Source organism: Equus quagga, chromosome 10 (assembly GCF_021613505.1).
Source record: "Equus quagga isolate Etosha38 chromosome 10, UCLA_HA_Equagga_1.0, whole genome shotgun sequence".
NCBI lineage: Eukaryota > Metazoa > Chordata > Mammalia > Perissodactyla > Equidae > Equus > Equus quagga.
The window spans coordinates 34,768,058-34,793,536 of record NC_060276.1 but is presented as its reverse complement, the minus strand read 5'-3'; the positions used below and the strand labels follow the sequence as shown (position 1 = coordinate 34,793,536).

The 25,479-nt window shown below is 42.7% G+C and overlaps 1 protein-coding gene across 1 annotated transcript; it reads right to left on the bottom strand.

Moving 5' to 3' along the window:
- Nucleotides 1–113: 113 nt before the first annotated feature.
- On the bottom strand, nt 114–24,518 carry CAPN6 (calpain 6). Its single transcript, XM_046672664.1, has 13 exons — nt 24,386–24,518; nt 17,826–17,999; nt 9,114–9,245; nt 7,847–8,055; nt 7,138–7,330; nt 6,372–6,565; nt 6,040–6,117; nt 5,747–5,933; nt 3,957–4,079; nt 3,577–3,779; nt 2,883–3,004; nt 2,376–2,512; nt 114–1,796 (listed from the first exon to the last, which is right to left on the bottom strand). The coding sequence occupies exons 2-13, from the start codon at nt 17,988–17,990 to the stop codon at nt 1,614–1,616; spliced, it is 1,926 nt and encodes a 641-aa protein (XP_046528620.1). The 5' UTR covers nt 17,991–17,999; nt 24,386–24,518; the 3' UTR covers nt 114–1,613.
- Nucleotides 24,519–25,479: the final 961 nt, after the last annotated feature.

Genomic DNA, 25,479 nt, shown 5'->3' with positions numbered 1-25,479 from the left:
GCACCAAGTACCTCTACCCTACACCCACCCCCACCCTAGCAGCTCTGAAAAGAGTCTCAACAGATGGCCACTCTTGCCATCTCCCCTGTGCCATCAAATCAAGTCAAGACTGGTCAATTTATTGAATGTGAACTTTATTGTGGTTTGGATTATGTAAGGCAGTGTGGTGAAGGCACTGCAGAAGTTACACAGACTGAAAAAACATGGTAGGAAATGAACGAGTTTAAAAAAAAACCTGCAAAGTATTTTTTTAAATGAATGCGTGCTGGACTAGACTAAGTACTACAACTATGTTTTGTTTTTTTTTTCTTTTTCATCATTGCAGAAGCATTGAAATATTGTTGGTGATGGGGATTGGGGAGTTAGGGAAGGCTTCATGGAGGAGGTGGCATTTCTGCTGGGCCTTGAAGAAGGGATAGAATGTGGATAGATGAGACGGAGGGAAGAACATTTCAGAATGACTGACTCTAGAGAAAATTCTGTAGAAGTACTGAAAAAACAAGAGGGCAAACAAACACCCCCAAGGAGTGAAGCTTCCCAACTGAGAGAAAAGCCTGAGGGACCTGGGCTGACCCCAAGTCTCAAGCCCCCAGATGGGGTCTTCAGTACCAATGATATTAGGAGGCACAGGACAATGGGCTTGTTTGTAAACCTAGCAGCAGCAGGAGGTTTCACATTGCAGTCAGGGGCCCCAAACTAGCTGTATTATGCCTGGATGGATTCTCTCATACTTTCTGCGGTGTGTGGTACTTATACATCTTTCCTCTTGCCCACTGACTGCCTGAACGGTAGTTCGTGCGCGCCCATGTGCGCGTGTGTGAGTGTAGGTGTGTGTGGATGGGTGGGGGACCGAGGTTTTGTCTCCCACTGCAGCTTCTTCCACTTTTCCCTCTTGTGGCACACAGCTGGCTTCCACTGAGCTGGAGCTCAGGCCCTTCCCACTGTCTAGGCCGTACTGAACTCCAGCTCTTGATTAAGCACCTAGGAAGCTTCCTCAACATGAAGGTAAAACCTACTGTGGGGGGTGACTTGGGTGAAGGCAGGACTATACTTTCCGGAGGTGGTGGTGGTGGTGGTGATCGGTGGTGATGGTGGTGGTGATGGTGGTGCTGGTGGTGAGGGCTGGGGACTTATAAGCAGGCTCTGGCTGCTGAGTAGAATGCTGCCAGGAAGATTGTAGTGTTCAGTCAGGAACTGGGATGTCAGGCTAGACCAGCTTGGCCTTGATCACCCCTCCTCCTTCCTCAACATGCCCTACAGGGGACATACGTTGGGCACTTGAAAGCAGCAAAGACAACTGTAGGGTATCCACGCTGTTGTCGTCCTGCTTAAATCTCACCCCCGGAAGCCCCAGAGATCTTTTCTTAGCAAACACCTGTATGATCTCCAGATAGGACTGTCACCTCCCCCTGTCCAGCTGCTGGAGGTATATAGGTTATGTAGCTACTGGTGCTACTTGGATCGGGAGGTATGGGGAACTTATCAGAAGAAAGGAAAAGTTAATTACTGTGAATTTCTTTCTTTCAAAAGATTATGAATCTTAGATAAGACTTGGCTTCTGACAGAAAATAAAAGGATGGAAAGCTCTGTCAGGATTCCTTGGAGCTGGAGATTTAGAGCTCAGTGAGATCATCGCTGGAAATAACCTTGAAACTGATGTGGCCTTGCTTGACTTTGGCAGTTGGACCACCCTTCTTACGCAGGTACAGAGACTTCAGATCACGGCAGTCGGTGGGGTCAGCATCCAGAGTAACCTGCCCCAAGAACTGATCACAGAATTTTCGGCTGTTCCAGACCTGGAGAGACAAGTCAAGAGAGTGAAGGTGAGCAACCTTCTGTGAGATTGGACTTTGCCCTGTGGCATCTAGAACCTAATGCTAAGCTTGGAAAAGTCTGTTTTAAAACCAAGAGACTATCTTTCCTGATACCTCTCTGGCTGAGGGGAAGATACCTCAAAGAGTATAGATGAAAACAAGCAGAACTCCGGATCAACCTTGATCCTACCTAAAGATAGCTTGTCAGAAGCATTAAATCAGAAAAACAGCCAAACTGTAGTGGTCCATCTTGACCTAGTAGGATGTGGGTCGTCTGAACTGGCATATGCTTCCTTTCATGAAATGGAATAGTGCATGTGTTAACGTGTACCTGCGAGCATGTGGGCTTCTTCCCCCAGTGAAATAAATGAAGGAGAGGATACTTAGGGTGCAGATTAATAAGGAAGTCAGTGTCTGTGCCTGGTGAGAGGTGTCTTTGAGTACAAAACAAACAAAAAAACAGGATAACCCTTGTTCTGTATCCTAGACATATGTGACACACTTGGGGTAATCTAGTATCTGGTACTGAGCCACCCTGGAGGTCCCTGTTCATATTCTTACCTGCACTATAATAGGAATGTCAGTGGTCCTTCTGTAGAAAATGGCCTGGGTGTCAAAAATGGCGTGAACAGTATTCTTTTGGACAGGAGAACGGACTTCCTCTTTTCCACACTTGATGACCAAATATGGGTTTACAGCTGGAATAAAGTGACATCTGTTTTTAACACAGTGATTGAAGTTCTCTTTCTAGATAGTCAAGAAAGTGTCTCACTATTCTATTCTAGGCCTTTTGGCATAATACCTGGGCATCAGAATGACCTAGGACTCAACACTTTTTTCCTGCTTCCCTTTTCTTTTCTATACTTTATATAGGAATACAAAAGTGAATATTACGTAGCCCTTGCCCAAAGGAGTTTACATCCCATTCTCTGCCGTGGTTGACAGCCATCCTGACTTCTCTAGACTGAAAATACCTCTCAAGAGAATCGTTTGTGACGATCTTTTCTAACCATACGTGCAATAAATGAAACTGAATTTTGCTTTCCCAGACACCCCTGCAGTTCTTACTTTCATTGGCATACTTCTTCTCCAGGCCCTCAGCGCTGTGAACAGTGATCTGGGTAACTACCTTTGGGTAGCCACGAGCCAGGTTCCAGCAGGACATCTTGGGCATGTCCAGAGTCAGTTCCCTGGAACATCAAAAAGAAGACACATAATTGATGATGAATGCCCTTTGATGAGGAGAAAGGCTTACCAAAGCAGACATTGTTGCTGAAAGCGTGAAACGCTCAGTGACCTAGCCCATTCCTCCTCAGAAATGGCTTATATTTTATGAGTATGTTTTCCTTTCCTCTTGCTTTACGGACCAGCAGATAAAGATCAGAGTAGGCAAGGCTGGGGTGAAAAGGTAGCTTTGGTGACCCAGCTCTTGGAACATAATAGAGGAGCAGTGAGGAGTGCCAGCTGTTTAATACAAGAGAAAGTTCGCTAGAGAACAGAAGATAAAATATAAGTGGAAAAACTTAGGCTATAGGCCTGTTCCCCTTAAACGGCAGCTCAGAGCTCCAAAGCTCAGACCTCCAATGGGCAATTTTTCATAACCCTGCTTTGAGAAATATTTCTACCACCATCATTTCAATGAAGTCTGACTTGAACAAGCTGTCCCTTTGAGTGTCTACATAGGGAGAGAAGCATCAAGAGGATTAGGATTGGAGGCAAAGCAGAGAAGAGGAGTTTGCAGGACTGGCCAAGGAAACTGAACCTGAGCTGGACAGGCACTTCAGAGAAGACTCTCAGGAGAAACTCGCTGGTGCGGCCATGCTGGAACATGGTCGGGACAAGCACGTAGTTGCCCTTCTTCAGGTACTTGCTCAGAAACACGGTGCGGGTATCAATATAGGTGGAAGTCCCAGCACGTTCTTGGATGTAGAGGTGGTGGAGGCGGAATCTGCGGTTCATCTCCACCTGGAAATGAAATAGAATGAAATGTTCCATTCTGTTCAAATCATAGTTTTTGTGTTGGAAGATCCTAGGTCCTGGCTTTCTTTATGCCTGGACTTTTCTTAACTCCCCTAACCCCAAGCCATCCTGATTTTAACTCCATTTGCCATCATTCTCTCTGCTACAAATCTCCATTCTTACCTTGAAGAGCTCAAAACCAATGATGTAATTGTCAGGTCTTCCCATGCGGCGGTAAGTACGCAGGTCCTTCTGCTGCAGTGACATGATAACCTTGTGCCCATCCTCAGGCACAGTGAAGATGTACTAAGGGAAAGAGGCCATCAAGGAGCTTAGTTAGCATTTCCATTTCAGAGGAGCCAGCTCAAATTTCAGGGAAGAAAACTCTACATTGGGAAGAAGAGACTTGGGCTATTTCCTGGGCTTTGCCATTGACCAGACAATGAGGCCTTGGAAAATTCATTGACTTGTTAAGTGTAGATCATAATACTTGCTTTTTGCCTATGACATTCAGCATGTGTTGAGAGAGACAACTTTATGCCTAGGCCTTTGATGCCAAAGAGGTATGCTTTGTTTTAATAAGTTCTTGGCAGGATCTTGGATTTGTTTTTATTATTGTCCTCTTGTTTTTAAAAGCTGTACACAGAAAATTCCAGAATCCATAAAGACAGAAAGCATTCTTGTTTGACTTAACCTGACACTGAAACATCCCCCTAGGCTAGCCTCCTATTGACAGCCCAGATGTGTGGCTTGTGGAGGGGCTGGATCCACTTCCTTGGAGAATTGATGCTTTGCTATCACCATTTTAAGGAAGCTGCAGGCCTGTGCTAGAGACTTTCCAAACATCATCTGGGGAATCATTATGCCATTGGGAAGAAAACTAAAAGGCATCAGATTTTTCTCTCTTCCTCTGTATCTATCTCTTTCTCTGTTTCTATGTTTCTCTCTCTCCCCACCTCTCTCTCTCTCTACCTCTTTCTCCCCCTCCCTTTAGAAACAAACAAAAAACAGATGCAGAGCCATAGGCTCACAAGGTCAATCCTCTGCAGACATTTAACAGTGAAGCCTAAGTGTCATTTCCCCAGCTTGGTATATGTGCCTGATACTTGAAATATTTCCAGGGTTGTAAATGGAGGTAAAGTGGGGGGTAATAGATTTCTTTTCTTTAGGGACAATTAAGATGGAACGGATGGAAAAAAAAGTATGAATTAAGTAAATCATCCCACCAACCTTAGTAACCTCCAAAATGCCTAGCCAAGGAGGCCCATGGAAAGAAAAGATACAGCCATGTAAGGCTGCAATACAGTCGGAATTCTTGTCACCTGTGGGTTAGCTCATCAGCACATTTGGGGATAAAACCATCAAGGTTAGTATAGATTCAGGCTTTGGATGTTTGGAAGTTTTGCTTTGGGGTATTCCTTGGCTTGATCCCTAATGTGTCATCTGGAATAGCATTGTAACAGGAGGTGGATGAGATCGGGTCATTGACAAGGTAGTGATTCAAATCCTGGAAAAACAGGGTTCTAGATGATAAAAGAGAGGTATCATATTGGGGTTCAGAAGAATCACCTGCATGAGAAAGAGGACACATATAGTAAATGTGCACCTAAGAGAACGGAACAGAAATGGAAAAGAATTGAGAAAGCATCTGGGAGCAGATTCTTTCTCTCCAATATGGGACCATCATAAGGAAGCAGAGAGTGTCAAAGAGCCATACCAAGCAATATGGCCAGGAAAGAGGCAGCCAGCAGAAGTGGCTCAGATTTGATAATGTTGCCAAGGTACATCTCTGCAAAGAGACACAGTATGCCATGCCTTACAAGCATCTGAGCCAATCCCTAGGCCTCCTGGTTGATGAATATTACGCAATAGCTGCAAATGGAAGAACTGATGTCAAAGAAATACTCTAAGGTGAGACCTGGGTTTCTATTGCCTTGATAACTTGAAGGAAAAGAAAAATAATTGATTCAAACCTGAGGATTCTGCAGAAAGGTGTCTCGGTTGTTGTAGCAGCCTCCTGAACGGTTCATCAGGGGGTCATCATCCACAGTCCAGCATCCTACCACTGATTCCAGCTCCTTGCGGCCAAAAATAGGGTTGCTCACATTGCGGCAGACGTTCAGTTCGTGAAAGTTGCGGCAAAAGTCTTCCAGGCTCATCCTGAATGGAAGAAGGTCAGGAAAGAAATGAAGATGGTACTTAATGCCTACCCCTGTAGTTCCATGTAGAAGCCTCAATTCCCTTAGCACAGAAAACCTCTCCTCACCAAAACTCTCCATCATCAGACATAACAAGCCCCAGGTTCTTACGATCTGCTGCAGTCAGTTGCTGCCACTCTTCAGAACTAAAGACAAATAAAGAACAAAGGGATAAGCTGTTACATTTGCCATTGACTTCCTACAGTAAGCAGGGTGCCAAAGGAACAGAATGCATGAAAATTGGGCCTGCTTTATCTCACCTCCAGCTGGCTCACAGACCCTGTGCCTGACAAGAACCCACAGATGTCACCGAGCATTGACAGCCCACTAGTCAGAGGGATGGGTTTGGAAGAACTACAGGGTTTTCGGGATGTAGCATTCAAAGTGGAATGCCACTCACATTTCACTCCAGGGGCCACTCCATTCCTGTCTTCCCAAGGGGTTCCTCAGGCGAACCATATACAGTTTCTCAGTGCTGAAGACTTCTACAAGTCTTTCTCCAAGACGGATCTTGCGAATATCAGTCATGGTGTAGGTATGGCCCTTCAGTAGACCCCAATCAGTTTCAACTTCTTGTTCCTCCTGATTGGGAGACTAAGAGCAAAGAAAGATACATAAGGGCATAGGAATTTGGAGACCCAGGCCTGACTCCTCTTCTTCCTTGGTTGGTTTACCCCAGTATGGTTGCAGCCAGGTCTCCCTATGCAGATGAAAATTTGATCCTGACACCTAACTTGACACAAAACAAGTGAAGGAAAGGAAATGAAGAGTTTAATATAATAACTCACTTAAACAAGTCAGATTCAAACTGCCCGCAGTAGTACATTGATATGAACAGCATTAAAATTTGTGGGGCTGATTTATTCCTTGAGCAAACAACTATAACCTCCACCTTCAAGAGCAGAGGCAGGAGGAATAATTTAGAGGAGGCTATTTACATCAGCTTGGATGCTGTGTTCTCCCCTGGAGTGAGATGACTGGTACAAAAGGATAAAAAGATAAAGCTCCTCAGCCTCTGTGCCAAGGCACAATGTGTATTGTTAGCTTTCTGAGTTCCATAATGGCTTTTCATGGATCTCTGGGCTAAGGGTGATGTTCCCTACTAAATTTTGTAGTCTCCTCTGCCAGAAGTGAGCAAAGAGGAGTTGTTTTTGGTGGATACAAACCTCAATGGAGCAACAGATCAGACCTCCTTTGGTAAATGTTTTGTACAGTTCTCCAAACAGCTTGTATTTCTCCTCAACAAGCTCAGTGTATCTTCCCTTCTGCATGTCAACAGTTTCAGCCAATGTGCCAGTGAAGTCCACGATGATATCAGTGGTGGTCAAACCATCAAGGGCCTCATAACAGCCAAGCAGCCTGGGGGCAAATATGCAAGGTTATCTTTGTAAAATTATTTTTCCAGATCAAGGACATCATGTAAACAAGAATTAAAACAGTTCCTGCCCAGCTAGCCTTTACCAGATGGCTTTTCTCTTATGTATAAAATGAGAGATATTTTGAGATTATATTCAGAGATTTCTAGGCTTAGGCTATGTTGATTAAGGACAGTCCATGCAGAAACTTCTCTCTATAGGTAGATATTAGACAGGGAGAAAATTTGAGGCTATAATGCTATGTGATCTGCAGATTAGCAGCAGGAAGGGGCAGCTAGGAGCAGATACGGGTTTAATGAAAACCAGAACAGCTGATTTCTCTCTCGTACAGAGTGTCTAAGGGCCAGTCCCAGGCCCAAAGCATTGTCTTGGATCTGACTGAGATCCTACCCAATTTAAACTCCAGGGCTGGGCTGGGAAAGAACGAGCTGCAAAGAACAAATGTGGCCTTCCTTTTCTCATGTACCCCGACCACTAACTAGTCAAACCCCCTTCTTACTTTGCATAAGCTTTTTCCAGTAAAGCATTCCAAAACTCATTCATGGAAGTGGAGAAGGAGAAAACCAGATCTCCATTGATGGTGGGCAGCAAGTCATCAATCACCACCTCAGTCCATTCACCAAAATGCCAGAAACGGAAGCGAAATATCCCAGCATATTTATCTAGTTTTCGAGGGTCCCATTCCTGTTCCTTATGGTTGGGAATTGTCTGGAAACATAAGAACATTCAATCAACTCTTATTCACCTGACCATATCCAAATATTGAAATTACAGTTGATCTCTAGCAAATCCATGTGGCGATAGGAAGCACAGCAAATACACCTGGTTTGGGTCTAGGTTGGGAAGTCCTAGGTAGGGCATTTTTTCCCCCAAAACTTCTGCTTCCCCAGTTCATTTTTACTGAGAATACTATTAACATGCCTGCCCTGAATATACACAGGGTAACTGGGGGCAGCCAGTTAGGAGTTAAATTATTTCCTACAGATAATCTACAAACTTGACCATGAGAAATTGTCTATGCAAACACATTTATGGTTGAATGTTTAACCACATAAGCAAGGCATCTTAAAAAGCAAAATCAATAAAAACTCAAGGCCCCCTGTGGTTTAAGTTTTTAAACGTCCGTCTTAGAGATTTCATATAGATTCCATACAATATAGATTTTATTCACACCTTGAATAAAATTACATTTAGGAAATTCTCCTTTTTATATAACAATTACACATTAATCTTCTAAAAATCATTTTTTCTGAAGAAAATGCTCTTTGTCCCAAACCAAGTCAACACTTATTGCCTTGAACTCTACCTAAATGCCAAAGGAATTTTTGTACTCTTAATAATTTTTTGGAAACTTTGCAAGGATCTACTTCCGTCTTTCTCACTTTGTCTGTTAGTCACATCTGTTAGTGACTTCCTGGCCCCTACTGGCTTTATACTCCAGTAGGTACAGAGAACACAAGTATGCACAGCTACAGAGTCAAAGACTACTACAAGTGACAAAAGATCAACTAGTATGTGTGACAAATCAAATAGAACAAAACATTAATGGTAGAATCTAGGTGAATATATGGATGTTCACTGTAAAATTCTTTCAACTTTTCTGTATTTATAACAGTTCTCATGATAAACTGGAGGGAAGTCACCAGTGAATACCTCTGCCTTCAGGAAATAAACAATCTAAGAAAGTTATGAGCTGACTTTTCCTGAATATTTTAAAGAAGACAAGAAGGTGGGATCTGAGTGAGGCCTCTCGGGAGGGGGAATACCTTTGTCCAGTGAGACTCCTGAACAGCCAAACAGGAAAACGCAGAGACCATTGGCTTGTGCCCCAGTCTCCCTTGGATCAGCTGGTGGTTGCTAATGTTGCCCACAATCAGACGGGGGTCATCACAGATGTCCTGTGGATACAATAATTGGTTATAAGAGTTTCTGGGAAGTTTCCAAAGTGTCACTGTGAGCTGAGCTAGGCAGGACAGACTTCATAGAGGAGGTGGGGTTGAAAGATGACTAGGACTTCCATAGGTGGGATAAAGGGAAGATTGGAGGGTTGTGAGGAAAAACAGAAAGCAGTAGATCATCTAGCCACAGGAAAGGATCATATGGGGAAGTGGGAGGAGAATTGGAAGAAGGGGATGCAATGATACAGGATGAGATGTACTGATGGGGACCCTCAGACATAGCTACCAGTGGGATCTGGAAGAGTTTTCACCACCATGAGATTTTTAAGAGGAGAACTAGAAATTAGCACATTACATTCTGATTCTGTCAGGATGAGCTTTTCTGAAGCATCTGTGCTTGGAAGGGTGGTTGCATTTAAGAGACGAGGCCTGAAGGAGGTGGACATTAACGCTTGTCCCTTTCTAGGAAAATGAATTAGGAGACCTTATACATTGAAGCCCTTTCCTAACATAAAGCAAAGGCAACAGTAGTCTCCATGGCAACTAGATTTTTTCACATCTTTGGATGAACATAGATGGCAGCAGCACTAATAGCAGGTGGTAACAGACCACTCACAGGAGCACTTCAACAGATACCCTTCCCACAGTGGATGTTCTGAGAGAACATGGACAGAGTGGGGGCAGTATTTGTTTTGGGTGTATGCGTGTGTCTTCCCACAACATATCAGTAGCTGTGCCATTCCCACTGCAAGTAGTAAAATGAGACCGAAATAATACTGTTATAACGTATTGTGATGAGGGCATATTGGAGGCATTTTCAAAGTATAATCAGTGCCTAGAGGATGGATCCCCAAACTTTCCCTGATGGTAGACAGAATAGATTGAACAGCAGTGGTAACACTTGAGTTGAAGCCTTAGGAATGACTAGAGTTAGGCAGTTGGACAAGGGAGGCATAACGGGTAGAGAGACAGGCATAGACAAAGGCATAGCTGCATACATGGCACCACGCAATTGAAGACATAATTGTGTGACTCAGAGTATCAGCACTTGCAGAGTTCAAAGGCAGGAAATACCAATGAAGTCTTGAGTAGACAGAGAAAGCATCGTGGAGGAGGCCATTAGCCGGTACCTTGACATTCTGCTTACCCAGCAGAAATAAATCCTAGTCTCAAATGGAAAGAAAAGCTAGACATATATCCTTTTAAAAATTATTAAATAGAGACAGCTATATTTTTCTGGTTCTCAAACCTCTTTTTTTTAACGGACATAATTCTGCTTGATGAAGGGTCTGGTCTACAGAATGAAACATTCCATATATTCTTTAAAAGCCAAAATAACTCTGGAAAGGAATAGGCATTCTGGGCAGGGACAAGTCCAAACTGAAGATTAATTGGGCATCACTCTGCCAAAAGGAGAGGGTTAGGTGGGTTGTCAGCTTTGGATTTTCTGGTCTTTTTTTTCAGATGCATGTCTGGTGTCTCATCGTTACTTTTTTGTCATAGGAGAAGACTTCAATCTTAGTAAATGTTTTTTTATGGGTTTGGATCTGCCTGTTTTTTATTTATTGAACATAAAGCAGATGTGTTGGGTGAATTGGATCCTGATATTCCTTCTCTTCTTATTGTTTCTTTGCCCTTTGTAAGATGAAGCTAAGCACAGTTTCTTCTCTTGGGTCAGGTGTTACCATTTCACTTGGAGAAAGATATAAAGTTATACAATGATTTTTTGGACTTAGATGATGAATACGATAGTTTGATAGTTGCCTAGCATGGAAAAACAATGAAGCGAACATTTATATGGGGAAAGTGTGCTTTTAGATTATTAAGGCAAATTACTTGCTGGTTTCATGTAGCATTATTAGTGGTTGGGGTTACATTAAAGTGTCTTGAATTTCACAAGGCTTTCATTTCACAGCATGGATCTAGGCTTAGCCAACACTTTTGGCATGTCAACTTATATTTAAGACATAAAGGGTCACATAAATGAGTAAAGACATGTAAATAGAACTCAAATTGAGGAACTTGGCAATTATTCTCCTGTAGACCTAAGCTGAACGTGGTTATTATATATTATATGTGTGTGTGTGTACATGTAAATCTGTGTGTAATCATGGGAGAATATAAATCTGGGCAAAAAATCCCCCTTATTTTCCATTTCCTCTTAGAAACTGGCCCATGCCCCGGTTTTATTTCACCACTCTTCATACATAATGGATGACTATTTAACAATGGATTTTAAACATGGGAAGAACTGACAGTCCATAGGCTGTCAAAGCTGGAAGGAATTTTAGAGACTATTTAGTCAATCTGTTTATTTTACAAATGAGGGAACAGGCTCAGAGAAGGGCAGTAAATTGCCCCTTTGGTCATCCAGCTAATTAGTAGGAGACCTAGGATTGAAGTTTTAGGTTCTTCAGAACCACATATAGTTCGAGAAGGAAATTCAAGACCTCAGCTGGTCCACCCCTTTGCCTTTAGGTTTATCAATGGCCACGACATAAAGGGTAATGTTATGAAGCTCTTCAGGGACAGAGATGCAACCACCTCTCTCAGTCATGCATCCCAGTGTTTTATGCCTCTTTGCTTAACACTCACCCCAAAGCTCGCCATTGTTCTGGAGGATTTGCTTAAGTCATGTCTTAGCTTTTGGTTCCGGGCTAAATATTACCAATAGGCCTTAATCTCCTCAATTTAATCTGCTAAATATGAATCAATTTCTTATGTATGTCAGCACCATAATGTGAAACATGGGAGAAAATCTTTATTAAGCCACATCTTCTACCTCTTTAAGGAAGTGAAAGACTAGAAAGCAGCTAAAGAGGTAGAAAGGATAAAGGGTAATGAGTCAATGCAAATCTAACAGCCAAATGGACTTTTTGGTGACAAATTTGAAAATAATGAAATAGCTGTTTATTGACTTTCCCCCTAGATTTAGACAACTGGGTGTCTTCCTGTTGGAGGTAAGGAAGTAAGGCTGGAGAAATTTCTCTGTAGCTCAAAGCTGAGATGCAGAGTGCAGATGGGACATTTCAGCCTGAGTTCTGCTGGAGTGGTAGGGAGCAGAGTTGGGGGAAGGGTCACAGCTAACATATTCACATATTTGGGTGGCTTGGGAGGGAGGGGAGATGCTGAGTCCCTAATGGCTCCCAGCTGTTTTGGCACAGTTAACATGATCCTTGAACTGGGCTGTTTGTCAAGGCCAAATAATTTCTTAGGGGGAAACACACACAACTAGGAAGTCGAGCACCAAGAGCAAAGCCAGGAATGGTCCCCATATACCCCCATCCCCGAGCCAAAGCCTTCTACAAGCAAAGCAGCTTCTCTAAGAAATATGTTCTCTGAGGTGAGCATTGAGGGACTCTCCCATTGTCTTCTCCTCATCTCCCTTCCCAGAGACCTCTGGAGGTGGGGGGGGAGGCATGCAATTACAAGACGTGGAGACCCGCACACATCACTCTATGTGGCTCCCTTTGCACCCACCCTATTCACATCTTCAGCAATTTTTTTTTACACAGGTGAAATTTGCTGACAATAAACATTGAAGTCCAGGGTAAACCTCAAGAACCACAGTAAAATGAAAGGCTACCTAGAAAACCAGCAGCCAGAAAAGTGGAGGCATTTTCCAAAGTGCTACGTGCAGCCTTGCAGTACTATGGGGATGGGGGCATGGGCACCTACAAGTGAGGCCAGCCCTGCAGTAGGTACACTGTGACTAAGTCTGGGGCTCTAAGTAGCCCCAGAAGGTTCAGGGCTGCCACTCAGTACCTGAGGGCTGTGTGAGCTAGTCCAAGTAGTTGTTATCCTTAGAAAACGGAACCATCTCCAGGCAGGACATTTATAGGTGGACATGGGCTCAGGGACAAATGTTGGACCAGCCTCTCTAGGGGTACACTTTCCTTGCTGGGGATTTTTACTTCTGCATGAAAATTTTGTCACCAGTAAAACATTCTCTTCCTTCCTGACGCTTTCAAGGAAAGCTCAATATGGAACCTGGGAATAAGATCTAAAAGCCAACTTCCACTTCCAACCTAGACAATCAAGTCACTGTGTAATTATCTTCTTATTTGAACCTTCAGACTTCTTCTAGGAGACTCCAGGTATAAATCTCAAACTGCTTTATTGGTAAGAGTTTATATATCCATGCAATGGAAACTGTTCAGCAGTGAAAAGAAACACACTAATACATGCTACAACATGGATGCCCCTTGAAAACATTACGCTAAGCAAAAGAAGCCAGTTACTTTTATGATTCAATTTTAAGTGAAATGTCCAGAACAGGCAAATCTAGATAGAAACCAAAAGTAGATTAGTGGTCGCCTGTGACTGGGGGGGAGGCGGGGTTTACTCACTGAAAATGTGCACAAGGGATCTTTCTGGGATGATGCAACTGTTCTAAGACTGGATTGTGGTAACGTTTGCACAACTCTGTAAATTTACTAAAAATCATTGCATCGTACACTTAAAACAGGTGAATTTTATGAGATGTAAATTGTACTTCAATAAAGCTGTTAAAATGCAGAATTTATGATAAACAGAATAGATGGAGAGAAAGAGAATAGGCCTATTCAACTGTGTTGAGTGGAAAACACTTAGGGCTACTCAGGCTGGGGGACATGATCTCTGGAAAGAAAAAAGAACTTTACAAACAGTCTAGGCCAAAATTACTACACAGAGGTGTCACACATTCAGATGGTAGTTGGAAATTTCTGTTAGCACGAAGAAAGAAGTGTTTCATTCTTTATTGTTCCCTCATATACAGTCACCAAAGCCTGTGTATTCTGCTGCTAATGTCTCCCCTTATCAACCTTTCCCTTCCATTCCTACCTCCTATGCTTTAATTAAGAACCTCATCACCCTCCTCCCACCCAGTGTAGTGAAATGGCCCTCCGGGCGGATATTCCCTAGTGGAAGACCCGGGCAAGGGCAATGGTAGTGGAGGCTGAACTCAAAACTCCACTAGGAGAGCTGACAGAAGATCTTGTGCAGGTGCCCTTGCCTCCCCCCACAGCTGGCTGTGCAAATCCCCATGAGGGTTTGCTCCATTTTAGTCAGGGATTAGATGTGTCTGACTCTAAGACACTATTGTAGCTGGGTATGAGTCAGTCAGGAAAAAAGCCAGAGACGGGTAGGAGGGGAGAGTGGCTGGAGGAAGCTGGAGAAGAGATTTTCTATGGGAATAGGCAGCCAGATTTCAGCCTAAAAATCCTACCTACAGTCTATAATCACACTGTAAGTCAGTATAACTCAGCATAACTTAGAATTTACTAAGACTATGTATTGAATACCCAGGAGGACAGGAAAGTCCAGGAGTACATGTCTCAGGCAATAAATCTGTGTACCCAGGAAGGTAGGACAGTAGCTGTAGCCACAGGACCACTGGAGGAATGAAGGAGAAGGATTATCCTTTGGAGGGTATGAGCAGATGAGCTGGCACTGAACAATTGCAAAACACTTTCATAATCCTTGTCGATCTAAAGTGGCTTCTTAGGATATGGCACAGAAGTCACAATTGGGAAGAAGGGGGAACACAGTCCGGCCATAGGATGGTGAGGACTTGACTGGACTCATTGGGTTCAACTAGCAGTGGGGTTTACAGGCATGGCTTATAAAGGCAGAAGCTTTTCAGCATGAGAGAGGAAAGAGACAGAAAATATCAGACTAATTTGCTTCTTCCATATTAGAGACTCCGGAAAATAGCCCTGGTTAAGTATGAGGCTATGTGGCATGCCAAGGGACAAGACGTCTGTAAGCTTCCCTGAAAACCAGGATCTCAACCTTGCCAGTGAGGCGGGTGAGGCCAACTACCCATCTGGTCTTCCTGAGCCAATTCAGAGAGGCCCAGGGCTGTCTCTCGCCTTTCCTGATGGGAGGCCAGAGAACTTTGACGTGGTTCTTGACCACAGGCTTGGCCTCCGCTCTGGCTGGAAAGGAATCCACAGCTTTTTGAGGAGACTCAGATGGTGGTCCAGAACCTTGTTTTTCCCTCACTTCCCACAAGAGGCCCCTTCCCCAACCACTCCAATCTATGATGATCTCCCCCTTCTTCAAATCCTACGTGATTTACTACTGTCTGTATGCCTGAAAATAACATTTCTTATATCAGGCATTAATTTATTCTTTAACTCTCCAGTAGCTCAGTATCCATCTCTCCAACTAGAATGCGAGTGCCTTACCCCAGACTGTGTCTGTAAATTGCACAGAGGCTAGCATAGAGTATGTGCTCAATAAATGTTTCTCAAGTGACTCTCCCTTTAGGCTCAATTAAGACTAAGCTCACAGTATGCTCTCAAAAGGGCTGGTATGGATCAATTAATGGATGTACAGCATCAACACAGTGAGGAGGAATGTGAGAACTGACTGGAGGGAAGCTACCTATTTTAGCAAAAGGGGAGACAAAGACAGCTCTATCTCCTTGAAATAACTGCATGGTAGAGTGAAACTCAATGTGGACTTTGGAGTCAAACCTGGATTCAAATCCGAGCTTGTTAGCAGTCTGACTCTGGGCAAATTCTTACCTTCTCTCTGAGACCCAGTTTCCTCATCAATAAAATGGACACAGTATCTATCTTTATTTCTTAAACCAGGAAAAGAGAGTTACATTGAAGTAATTTTTAAGATGCCTACCTTGCTAAGCCATGGCAAATAAGGATGAAATGAAAAAATGTAAAAAAACTCCAAACACAGTATCTGGGCCCATAGTAAGCATGCCATACATGCTGATTCCTTTTTCTACCCATTCCCATTCACCCTCTCTTTCTGACATTCCCTCACCCTGAAAGTGGTATTGCTTGTCTCAGAGGCAAGATGGACGATTGCCATGGTTATTAAGTTTTTTCCTTCTCTGCTAATCCTTCTAGGATTCAATCCACAGAATTTGGAAGAAGAAGGCAAAGGACAAAGGACTGTGCCAAGACAGAAACAAAGATGTGTCTAAAGACCGGTCAGTACAGGAAGCACTGCTGGCTTGGGTCACATCTGGGGAATGGCTTCATGTTGGCTTGCAATTTTACCGCCAACTGGATCTCCTCCCATCTCCTCCAGGAATCAATCATTCCTTCTCTCTGTGTGTCCTCAACCGCTTCTTCTTTACTGTTTCCTTCTTAGCCTATAAATATGCTTAAGCCTGTTCTATTTTAAAAAGACACCCCCCCAGGAGACCTGCCTCAATTTCCTGCCTTGTTTTCTGCTACTTTTGCCCTATTGATCTCTTTTCTTTCATATCCAAGCATCAAAAAAGAGTGGTGCCCCTCATTATCACCAACCATTCAAAAGAGTGGCTCACAGACAACATATCTCTATTTCCTCCATGCATTTCTGCAACAAAACAAAACAAACTTACCTCTCTGCATACCGAATTAGTGGCTAGTGAATTCTGCTCATGTTTCCCAGATTTTTATTGCAGGTCAGTGATCTGCAGGGATGTCAACAACTGGAGGCACAGAAAGTCAGGAGGAGTGTAATATTCCTTCTGAAGGAGAGAACTTCTCCAAATCTCATACTCTCAATGGCTATCATACTTTATCAGCAAAAACTGACACATGTCCTTTGAGTCACATAGTAAACAAGAGCCTTGAAGTAACCAATGTATCGTGGCACCACCTGGTGGCAACCTACATAAACTGAAGTAGCTATTGTAAGAACTCCATTTAGGAGTTTAAACTGTGGAAATTGCAACTAAAAAGTGATAGCTTGCTTATTGAAGAAGGCAAACCTTGAGTTGCTGACTGAGGTGGTTCCATAATAGTGCACAAAAAGGTACACCATTAAATAGGCTCAGAAGGCCTTCAGGATATTGTGAAGGTCTAGGAACTCGCATTTCATAACAGCCCTCTATGGCCTATATACCTGCTCACCCATTATGGGAAGGAGCCCAGGTAGAACATGCCTTCTATCCAGTTATACCCTTTAGATATAGCAAGGTTGCAATTTATTCTCCAGATTGAGTTATTCAGTCGTTTTATGCATTGAGCTCCCACTCATATGGGGCTTGCGAAGGGGTCCTGAGACTTGGTTTAGAGATACAATATACAGATGTTCTACAGAGAATGATAGTAACTATTAATAGGTGGTGAAAGAGCTACAATCCTACTTGGATCCCACTTTGCTAATTGTGGGAGGATATCGGTGATGGTATCCAAAGAGTAGCAGAGAAAACTCCCTCCCCCAGTGCAAGCTCCATCTTGTCCCTGTACAGTTCATTTCAGTTATACTCACCATATAAGGAGTTTTTCTGCTCACTGGTTTGACCTTATCTTACGTTGCTGTGATAGGTAACTCGGTAAGGAGACAAGAGTATAGTTGCTTTTTGAGTTACCGTATTTACTCAAATGAACTTCCAAAAGAACACAAGCATGGTATATCACTTTTCTGTTTTTTTAAAATTACTAGACTTGACAATTTGACTGAAATTCAAGATTCCTCAAGCTAGAGCCAGAAGCACAGATCCATAAAACTTTCCAGTTTAAAATTGTCTCCTAAATTGATCTAAACGCAGTAGGCTGTATAAGGGAAATAGTGGATCAAGTAGAGTTATGATGAAAGAGATCAAGAGAGAGAGAGAAAGCAAAAAAACAAAGTTACCTGGGGACGTTTCCACACCACCTTCCCAGGAAGCAGTCGGTTGTAGAAAAGTGAATCATTCTCAGGCAAAAATGTTGGATCACAGAAAAGTCTACCATCTTTGATGCATTCCTGCTTCAGTTCCTGGTACTTCTGGTTTTTGAAGAGCTTCAAGGGAGGGCCCATAGTGCCGAACTATATGTAGAATGAGAAAAAAATTGTTGTTATTGGGGGAAGAAGTTCTCAAGTCTTTTAAAGATTTCCTGAGATTAGGCAACCGGTAGTCATCTCAGTTATTTGTTCCAGAAGCTAGGCACTTCAAGTTTGACTTTAAAGGAAAAGTTACTATTTTCATGGAAAGAAGGATCCAGGCTCTGCAACTAATTAGTTTGGAGCTTTAAGTAGGGCACCTAAACCATTTTGGGGCCTCAGGTTCTTCTTCTGCCAAATGGGACTTAAAAATCTTATTGGAAAAATAGATAGCAAATGATTGCTATTTAAACATGAGTCATTATAATTTAAAGGGCAATCTTCCATTTTACACCAGCATGGAGGAGTTGAAGGCAAACAACAGTTCTAAATTTGAAGATAAAGGCAAAAATAACGCTTTACTGTATTCAGAATAAGTTGGTGCCCTGAAGGGCCACACACTTTGTGCTTGAGGGGAAAAGCAGCCACTTTCACTTCCAACAAGCCCTTTTACACAGTTTCTTCGCTTTTATCATTAAAGAGATTTGCATTTTTATTACTGACCAGGAAGGCTAATGCAAGAAACAGAACTCTGCAGATGGCCTCCAAAGACAAGGAAAGATAGAAAGATTGTATGTGTCTTTCTTCTTCAAAGTCTAATGTGTAATCGTTTGCCCACGATAAAAGGCAGACTCTGAAATTCAATTACACTAATTTGGTGGACTATAGATTCTTATCCCAGGGCAATACACTGTTGCTTTCTTTTCTTTAAAAAAAAAAACTCACATGGTTAAATAGAAAATTAATATAGTGGCTCTTCAGGCAATGTCTATGAGAGCTCCCCACATTCAAACACCTCTAACAACTGGTTTTTATGAAGATAATTTGAAAGACACATTTGATTTTGAATAGCTTTAGGGTGATAATTGGGTTTCAACGCCTTTGCTTGATTCACAAAGATAGATTTGTAATGATTTTAATGATCTTCTCATAATATTCAATGGTAAATAAGAGGGATGTTGTGAAATCTACATGGCACCAATTATTTCAAAAATATATTTTAAGGATATCTGCATCTACATCTATGATTACCTAAGGGTTGAAACAAAAAATTTGGCTAAGTTCAGATTATCTGCTAAAAAATAGACATTTGATAAAAGGCTAATTAGCACTTTAAAGAGTATCTGTGTAGGTAACACAGCTCAAAACTCAGTTAACAGATTCAGTTGCTATTTTATAAAAAGTGTAATATTAATCAGACATCTCTACTATTTTATTTCATGTCGTTTCAGTATTACATTGAATTGCCTTAATGGTAAAGAAGTCTCCCCATTTGAAAACCATAAAAAATTGTAATTCAATGTTATTTGCAACCTACAATATATGTAAACAAACTTACCCTTTCTCTGAATCCAAGAAATAAGAAGCTGAAAATAACTACACTTTTCCCATAGCTATATTTATTGACAATTGTTTTTCAAATTAAGGCTACGAGACACCGCAAAATACCAAAATGCCATCCGTCATCAGATTTAAGTCTGTTCACACATTTTAAATATTAAAGTGAATTTCACTATATTTGAAGTCATGGAGGGTATCAGTAATAATTTTCCATTAAACAGCATCAGAGCCAATCTGAAGTTATGCCCAGGCTGCTTTCTGGAGCCTGTTCAAATGGACCCCGATTTTCACGTGTGCTCAAGGCTTGTAACAAACACACTTATGCCTTTTGCTTTCCCTGGAAGGTTTGGTGGTTTGCCAGAGGCTGGGGACTGTAAATAGGGGGTAGTCTGCGACAATTAGGATATTTAGTTTGCCAGAAATTCCTAGTCCATGAACATTTTGAATAAATGAGTATTTCCTGTTCTCAGGAAGTCCCTCTGCCCCTCGTCATTCTCTCTTGTTACCTAATCAAATGGCGAGGCAGGCAGTAGCCTGGAAAGGGAATCCCTGTTATATAAAGAGGGCCTGTCTACAGGCAGAAGTAGCATCACCTGAAAAGAAAATCGGATTTGATTTTAAAAACCAGTATGGGGCCGGCCTGGTGGCCTAGTGGTTAAGTTCAGTGTGCTCTGCTTCAGTGGCCTGGGCACAGATCTACACCACTCGTCTGTCAGTGGCCATGCCGCAGTGGTGGCTCACATACAAAAACAGGAAGATTGGCAGCAGATGGTAGCTCAGGGTGAGTCTTCCTCAGCAATAATAATAACAATAATAATAAAATAAAAACCAGTATGATCCCAGTGGACTCTGTCAGAGGCAGAATGTATAGCTGGTGTGGATAGGTCAAGTCTTTTGGGTGAGAGCACCTGCATTTTGGGGGCCCACAGAAAATACGGAATAGCAGGCTATCAGTTGGAACTTTAACAGGCTTTCGCTAGAGTACATTGTAGTCCCAAGTCCTGTCCAACTTGCAGAGTAGAGTTGACCCCCATTTCTGACTAGGTAACGGAAGAACTGTGATCTATTTGCTGTGATCTTGGTTTCTTTGTGCCTCAATTTTCTCATAAGGAGAACAACGTGGCTGTACCTAATGAGATGGTTAGTGTAAAAGTATTTTAAATAAGTAGAGGGGGATCCACAAATGCAAGATATGCACTGTAAGCCTTCTCATTGCCTGGCACAGGGCTGGGCACACAACAAGAAAACACTTGTTAAATGATGAATGTCTTATGTAGAAAATTAATGTTTGTATGGTAATTTATTGTTTAAAATGTATGTTCCAGTTCATGTTCTTTTCATGGAAACCATGTTTAGTAGACATGATCTGTGCCCTTCATTTGTATTTGTAGAAATGGCAGCTCCGAGAAGGGGCACCTAGAAACTGGTAGAGCTGACTCAAACCCAGGCCTGTGCAATGCCAGATTTAGTGTTCAGCTTTCCGTCACACCACACTGCTTCTTTTGGTCACCGCTTTCTTACAGAAGGGATTTTTTCTAGCTCAAATGAGGAAAACCCTCCAAAGCAAACATGATACCTAACTTTGAGGCGTTCTGACTAGAATTTATTGCCATGGTGGATATTGAAAAGGTTCTTTATTTCCATGGTTTGATGGTCACAGGAGAATTCAAACCTTCACATCCGATGGTTCATCAGTTAAGTTTCAGAAAACTTTTGGAAACCTAGAAATTTGTAAGTTGGGTTTGTCGTAAACAACTTATCCTGTCAGAGCATAGAGGAGTAAAGAAGGGCACGTTCCTTCTTTACTATCTTATTGCACCCAACTGTGAAGACGACAGAGCCTTTAGGTTAAGGACCACATAGTAGGAAAGTCCGTAAACAGAATAAAAGCTAAGGCTTTAAGTACCAACCAAGAAGAGCCTCTAGCTAACAAAGAGAACGTGCGCATCTGAGAAGAGGGACCCTGTGTCCTGAGGGCTAGTATCACGGATGGTTGGGTGAAGTAGAGTGTGGGGTTTTGCACTGAGATAATGGTCATAAGCAGTGCTGTTTAAATTGAGACCCACACCTAGAGATAGATGAAGGCAAGCAGGAGGGGTGGATCCAGAGTGTGGAAAGTTGAGAATTGCCAGGGGAAGTTGAAGGAGCCTGCAATGTAGAACACAAGGCTGCAGTAAGGAGAGGGAGCTTTTGCTACTCACTGGACTGGAAAGCTTGGGGAACTGGGCAAACTCTTAAGAGGAAAAGCACTTGTGCTTTACCTGTGGGTCAGCCTTAGAGTAGAAACCAGATCGTGCTCTAAAAAGTGAAATGTGCCTTGATTTATTAAAGAGCATTATCGTCTGATAGAGGAAATCCAGTCTGCGGTTTACAAACTGCTTTTGATTGGGGTGAGTGGGAGAACATTTAACGGGGAGAGAGGGAGAGAGCATGGCTCCTGGGGTGCTGTCCCTGGCTAGTTTCTCTTTTTCCCCAGTTTCCCCCTTCTGCTGTACTTGGGAGAAAATCGGAGATAAAAGCAATTACGAGTTTGCAGAGCAAACGGAATACAGAAGACCTAACTGTGCTCTGGCATAAAGTAGAGGCCACGTTGGCCACAATGAGCAGTCCTTATCCTCACACCTGTGGTGAGAAAAATGAGGCTTGGAGAGGAAGAAATCATAAAAATTCAGCATCCACATGTTACACAGAGAATAGTGCTTTTCATGTCTACACAGACCGAGTGCTAGCCCACATCCATGGGCACGTACCTACTGGGGAACATATGGCTGCTCAGATTCAAATTATTGGCCAGATAATCTGGGGTCTGAAAGGGACCAGAAAGGCCCTCTGATCAAACCTTAGATAGGAAACCTCTACTCCGCCCAGAGAGAAGGCTCTGTTCAAAGAAAAAAAGAGCGTACAATTTCTTTTAATTCCATTGTTGAAGAACTCTATCAAAAACCAAAAAGCAATTCAGAATCATAAAAAGAGCACAGGTAGTTAGGAGATCCAGAATCAAGTCCCAAATGCCACGATTTAGTGTAGATAACATCTCTGAGCCTCAGTTTCCCCATCAGCACAATGCGAATCGATGGCTGCCCTGTACACCTCAGGGTGTTATTGGGGGAATCTAATGAAATTAAGCATGTGAATATACTTTTTAACTGTTAAGGATAAGACCAGTGTAGGGCAGTAGTCTTAGGAAATGCTTGTTTTTAGGAAATTAAATCCTTTCTGTCCTTAGTGGAAAATGAGAAGATTTGATCACATGCGTTAAATAAGACAGTCACGGACATTTAAAAGACCAATATAAAATGGCCCCTCCACTATTCAATACCTCCTCTCTTTTCCACCTCTCTTTTTTGGCTGACTTGCTTCACTACCCGTTTTTTCCCTCTTGGATGAATAAGCCCATACTATAAGTCTAATTTTACAGCTTGCAAGAATCTAATTCCAATTTTTATAGAATGTTATGCTGGAAAGACTCTTAGAAATCACTTAGCCCAACTCCTTGCTGTTACAGGAAAGTGAAGGGACTTGTCCAAGGTTACATAGCTAGTGACAGAGCTGGCACTAAAACCTGAACCTCCTGACTCTTTTCACTACAATTAAAAAAGGGGGTGGGGCGCAAATGCTAAATCTCAAGACGTGGCTTTTGAAAATTCTCATTGTCCTCTTCTTACAAGAATGCACTTAAGAGTTTTGTTTTTGAATTGCAAGCTGTCAGAAGGCGAGATGATTTCAAATCAAGGCTAATCAAAGAAACACTGTTTTGGGGTCACAAAGGGGCTTTTTCTGCTTTTAATTTAGGAACTGAAAACTCCCAAGGCTACAGAAAGCTGCTTTTTAACTTATTCCTGACTACACAAGTGTTTAGACTTTTCCCTAGCTTGCTAGGGACTCTAAGGATAAATAAAGAATGCTATTCACATCCAAAGTATTCACACACACGCGCGCGCGTGTGCACATGCATGCACATGCACACAAACTGCTAGAGGAATAAAAGAGTTAATTAGCAGTCCCCCAAAGAATCTTTTTAAAAACTCTTTCAGACTATAAAATGTCCTTAATTTCACAACAGAGATTAGCAAATGAGACATTAGCTGTATTTCAATAACACATTAACACAAATCAGGATGCTTTATCCTGAAGCCAGAAATGACTTTCAGGACGGCAGAATTTGTTTAAATTTCCTATGTGCTTTTCACCAAACTTCAAGTTCCAAACCCTCCGAACCAATGTTCAATTGCAATGCTCTGGTCCTTTTTCTGCCCTCCCCCCATCCCGCTCCAGTCAAGCAGCTTACTTAAGCCCCTACAACACGAGTGGCTGTGTAGTGGGGTGCAGGGGGATAGAGCCCCAACTGCAAATCAACATTTAAACCAAAGCGAGAATAAGAGAGGAACAAAACCAGGCTGGCCAGGAGCTGAAAATAAATCGCCAAGATCAACCTGTCATGGGGCAGGAGGACCCCCAGCTGTGCAGACAGGACAGCCTCTGCTGCCACTCCCTCCTGGGCAACCGTGCATAGCCCATGCACCCCACTTCCAGGGCTTAAAGGCCTTTTGCACACAGTGTGGCTCCAAGATTTTGCCTGCATTTAAATCATTTGCCCACAGCTGTAGTTCAACAGATGCTAGAATGAAACTCTGACAGTCAGCACAGGATTCTCCCTCTCACAGCCCCTTCCCAGGTTTGTCCTTCCTTATCAAGTATTTTGGGCAACAGGAAACAAACTTAAAAACCTGACCAAATATCACCAGAAAAGTCTCATTGCCAGACAAGCACAATCACCCCACACACACCCAAAAATCAGCAATAAAGAATTCCATTAGTTTTGAAGTTTCCAGAGTGCTCTTACACACACACATTTGATTCAGACAAACCATAAAATTATAGCTGCAGAGTTTGATTTACTGTAAAGTTCAAATTTCTTCACTTCTTTTAAACTCTAAGTTATCCAGCAAATACAACTTCAGGATGAGTTTGCGAATGCCCGCTCTGCTCACCTGAGTTATCCCAGGAGCCTTGCTGCTGCTGCCGCCGCTGCCGCTGCTCTTGGCCAGGTAATCCCTACAAAGTCTGCTCAGTCAGTGCGGCTGAACAAAGATTCTGGCTTTCTTAACCTGAAAACTATTTGGGCTGTACCAAGCTCTGCTCACAGGGGGAGGTGCCTCGCAGAAACTTCAGGAGCCTTTGCCCCGCCTAGCAGTCAGAAACTGATCCTGAGTCATGAGGAAAATCTGGAAAGCGCCCCTGCCAGATGTGCAGACGGGATGCCCACTCCAGATCCACCCACCAGCAAATCTGAAAACCCAGGAAGCCACGTTTGAAAGCTTTTTCTGTTCCAAGGAGAAATAAGACTTTCAGGGAGGGCTCTGATAGAATTCTGACTTTTCTGTCCCAGGGTTAATAGTGCAGATGTGGACATTACTCGAAAGAAGATGTAGAGAGGAAAATCTTGAAGTGTTGGCAAAGTTCTTTTGGGCTGGGCTGCAGACGTGGCCCCTATACATAGATTTATGACAGTGGTGAGGACTTCAGCAAGCAAGTGGGAGTGAAAGAGGAGCTAATAAAGCACAGGGAAGAAAAGGTTGTTTTGTGAAGCAACAGGTTACTTTTGGCCAAGGGCAGAGAGAAGAGAGCATTAAGAGGAAAGTGAATGGAGTTTGATTCCATGGCAGTTGTAAGAAGCTTAATTTCTAGCAGTCGTGCAGTGGAGATTCTGTGTAGCAGTGTTAGGTGAAAATCAAAGTAAATAACGGTTTGCTCTGAAAGACCAACCAGGAGACTGCAGCAGGATATTCAGACCCCTGCAAAATGCTGTGCTGCATCCCAGTCAAGGTTCTGCTCCCTTCTTCCTGATACAGTCACTGGGACACAATTCCAGGGACACAATTCTCAAGTTGTTTTGTTTGTTTCAATTTTCACAAACTAGGAAAGCTCCCATCATCTCATTCCCCAGCTCTCTCAACCAATGCGGTGTTAACCCTTCAACTTGAAATTACCACCCTCTGTCCCTATGCCTGCTCCAACTCTCTTAGAGAGAGAGAAAGAGAGAGAGAGAGAGAGTGAGAGAGAGCAAACAAGCGAGCAAGGTGGA

Bases quoted from the DNA above. Each gene is read 5' to 3' on its own strand.
- CAPN6 (XM_046672664.1), bottom strand. From the start codon at position 17,990: ATGGGCCCTCCCTTGAAGCTCTTCAAAAACCAGAAGTACCAGGAACTG. The intron at 7,331-7,846 runs GTAAGAAGGGGG...ATTTGCCCCCAG, and splicing joins CTGGAAAAAGCTTATGCAAA to GCTGCTTGGCTGTTATGAGG. The intron at 5,934-6,039 runs GTGAGGAGAGGT...TCTTCCATTCAG, and splicing joins TCTGATGATGGAGAGTTTTG to GATGAGCCTGGAAGACTTTT.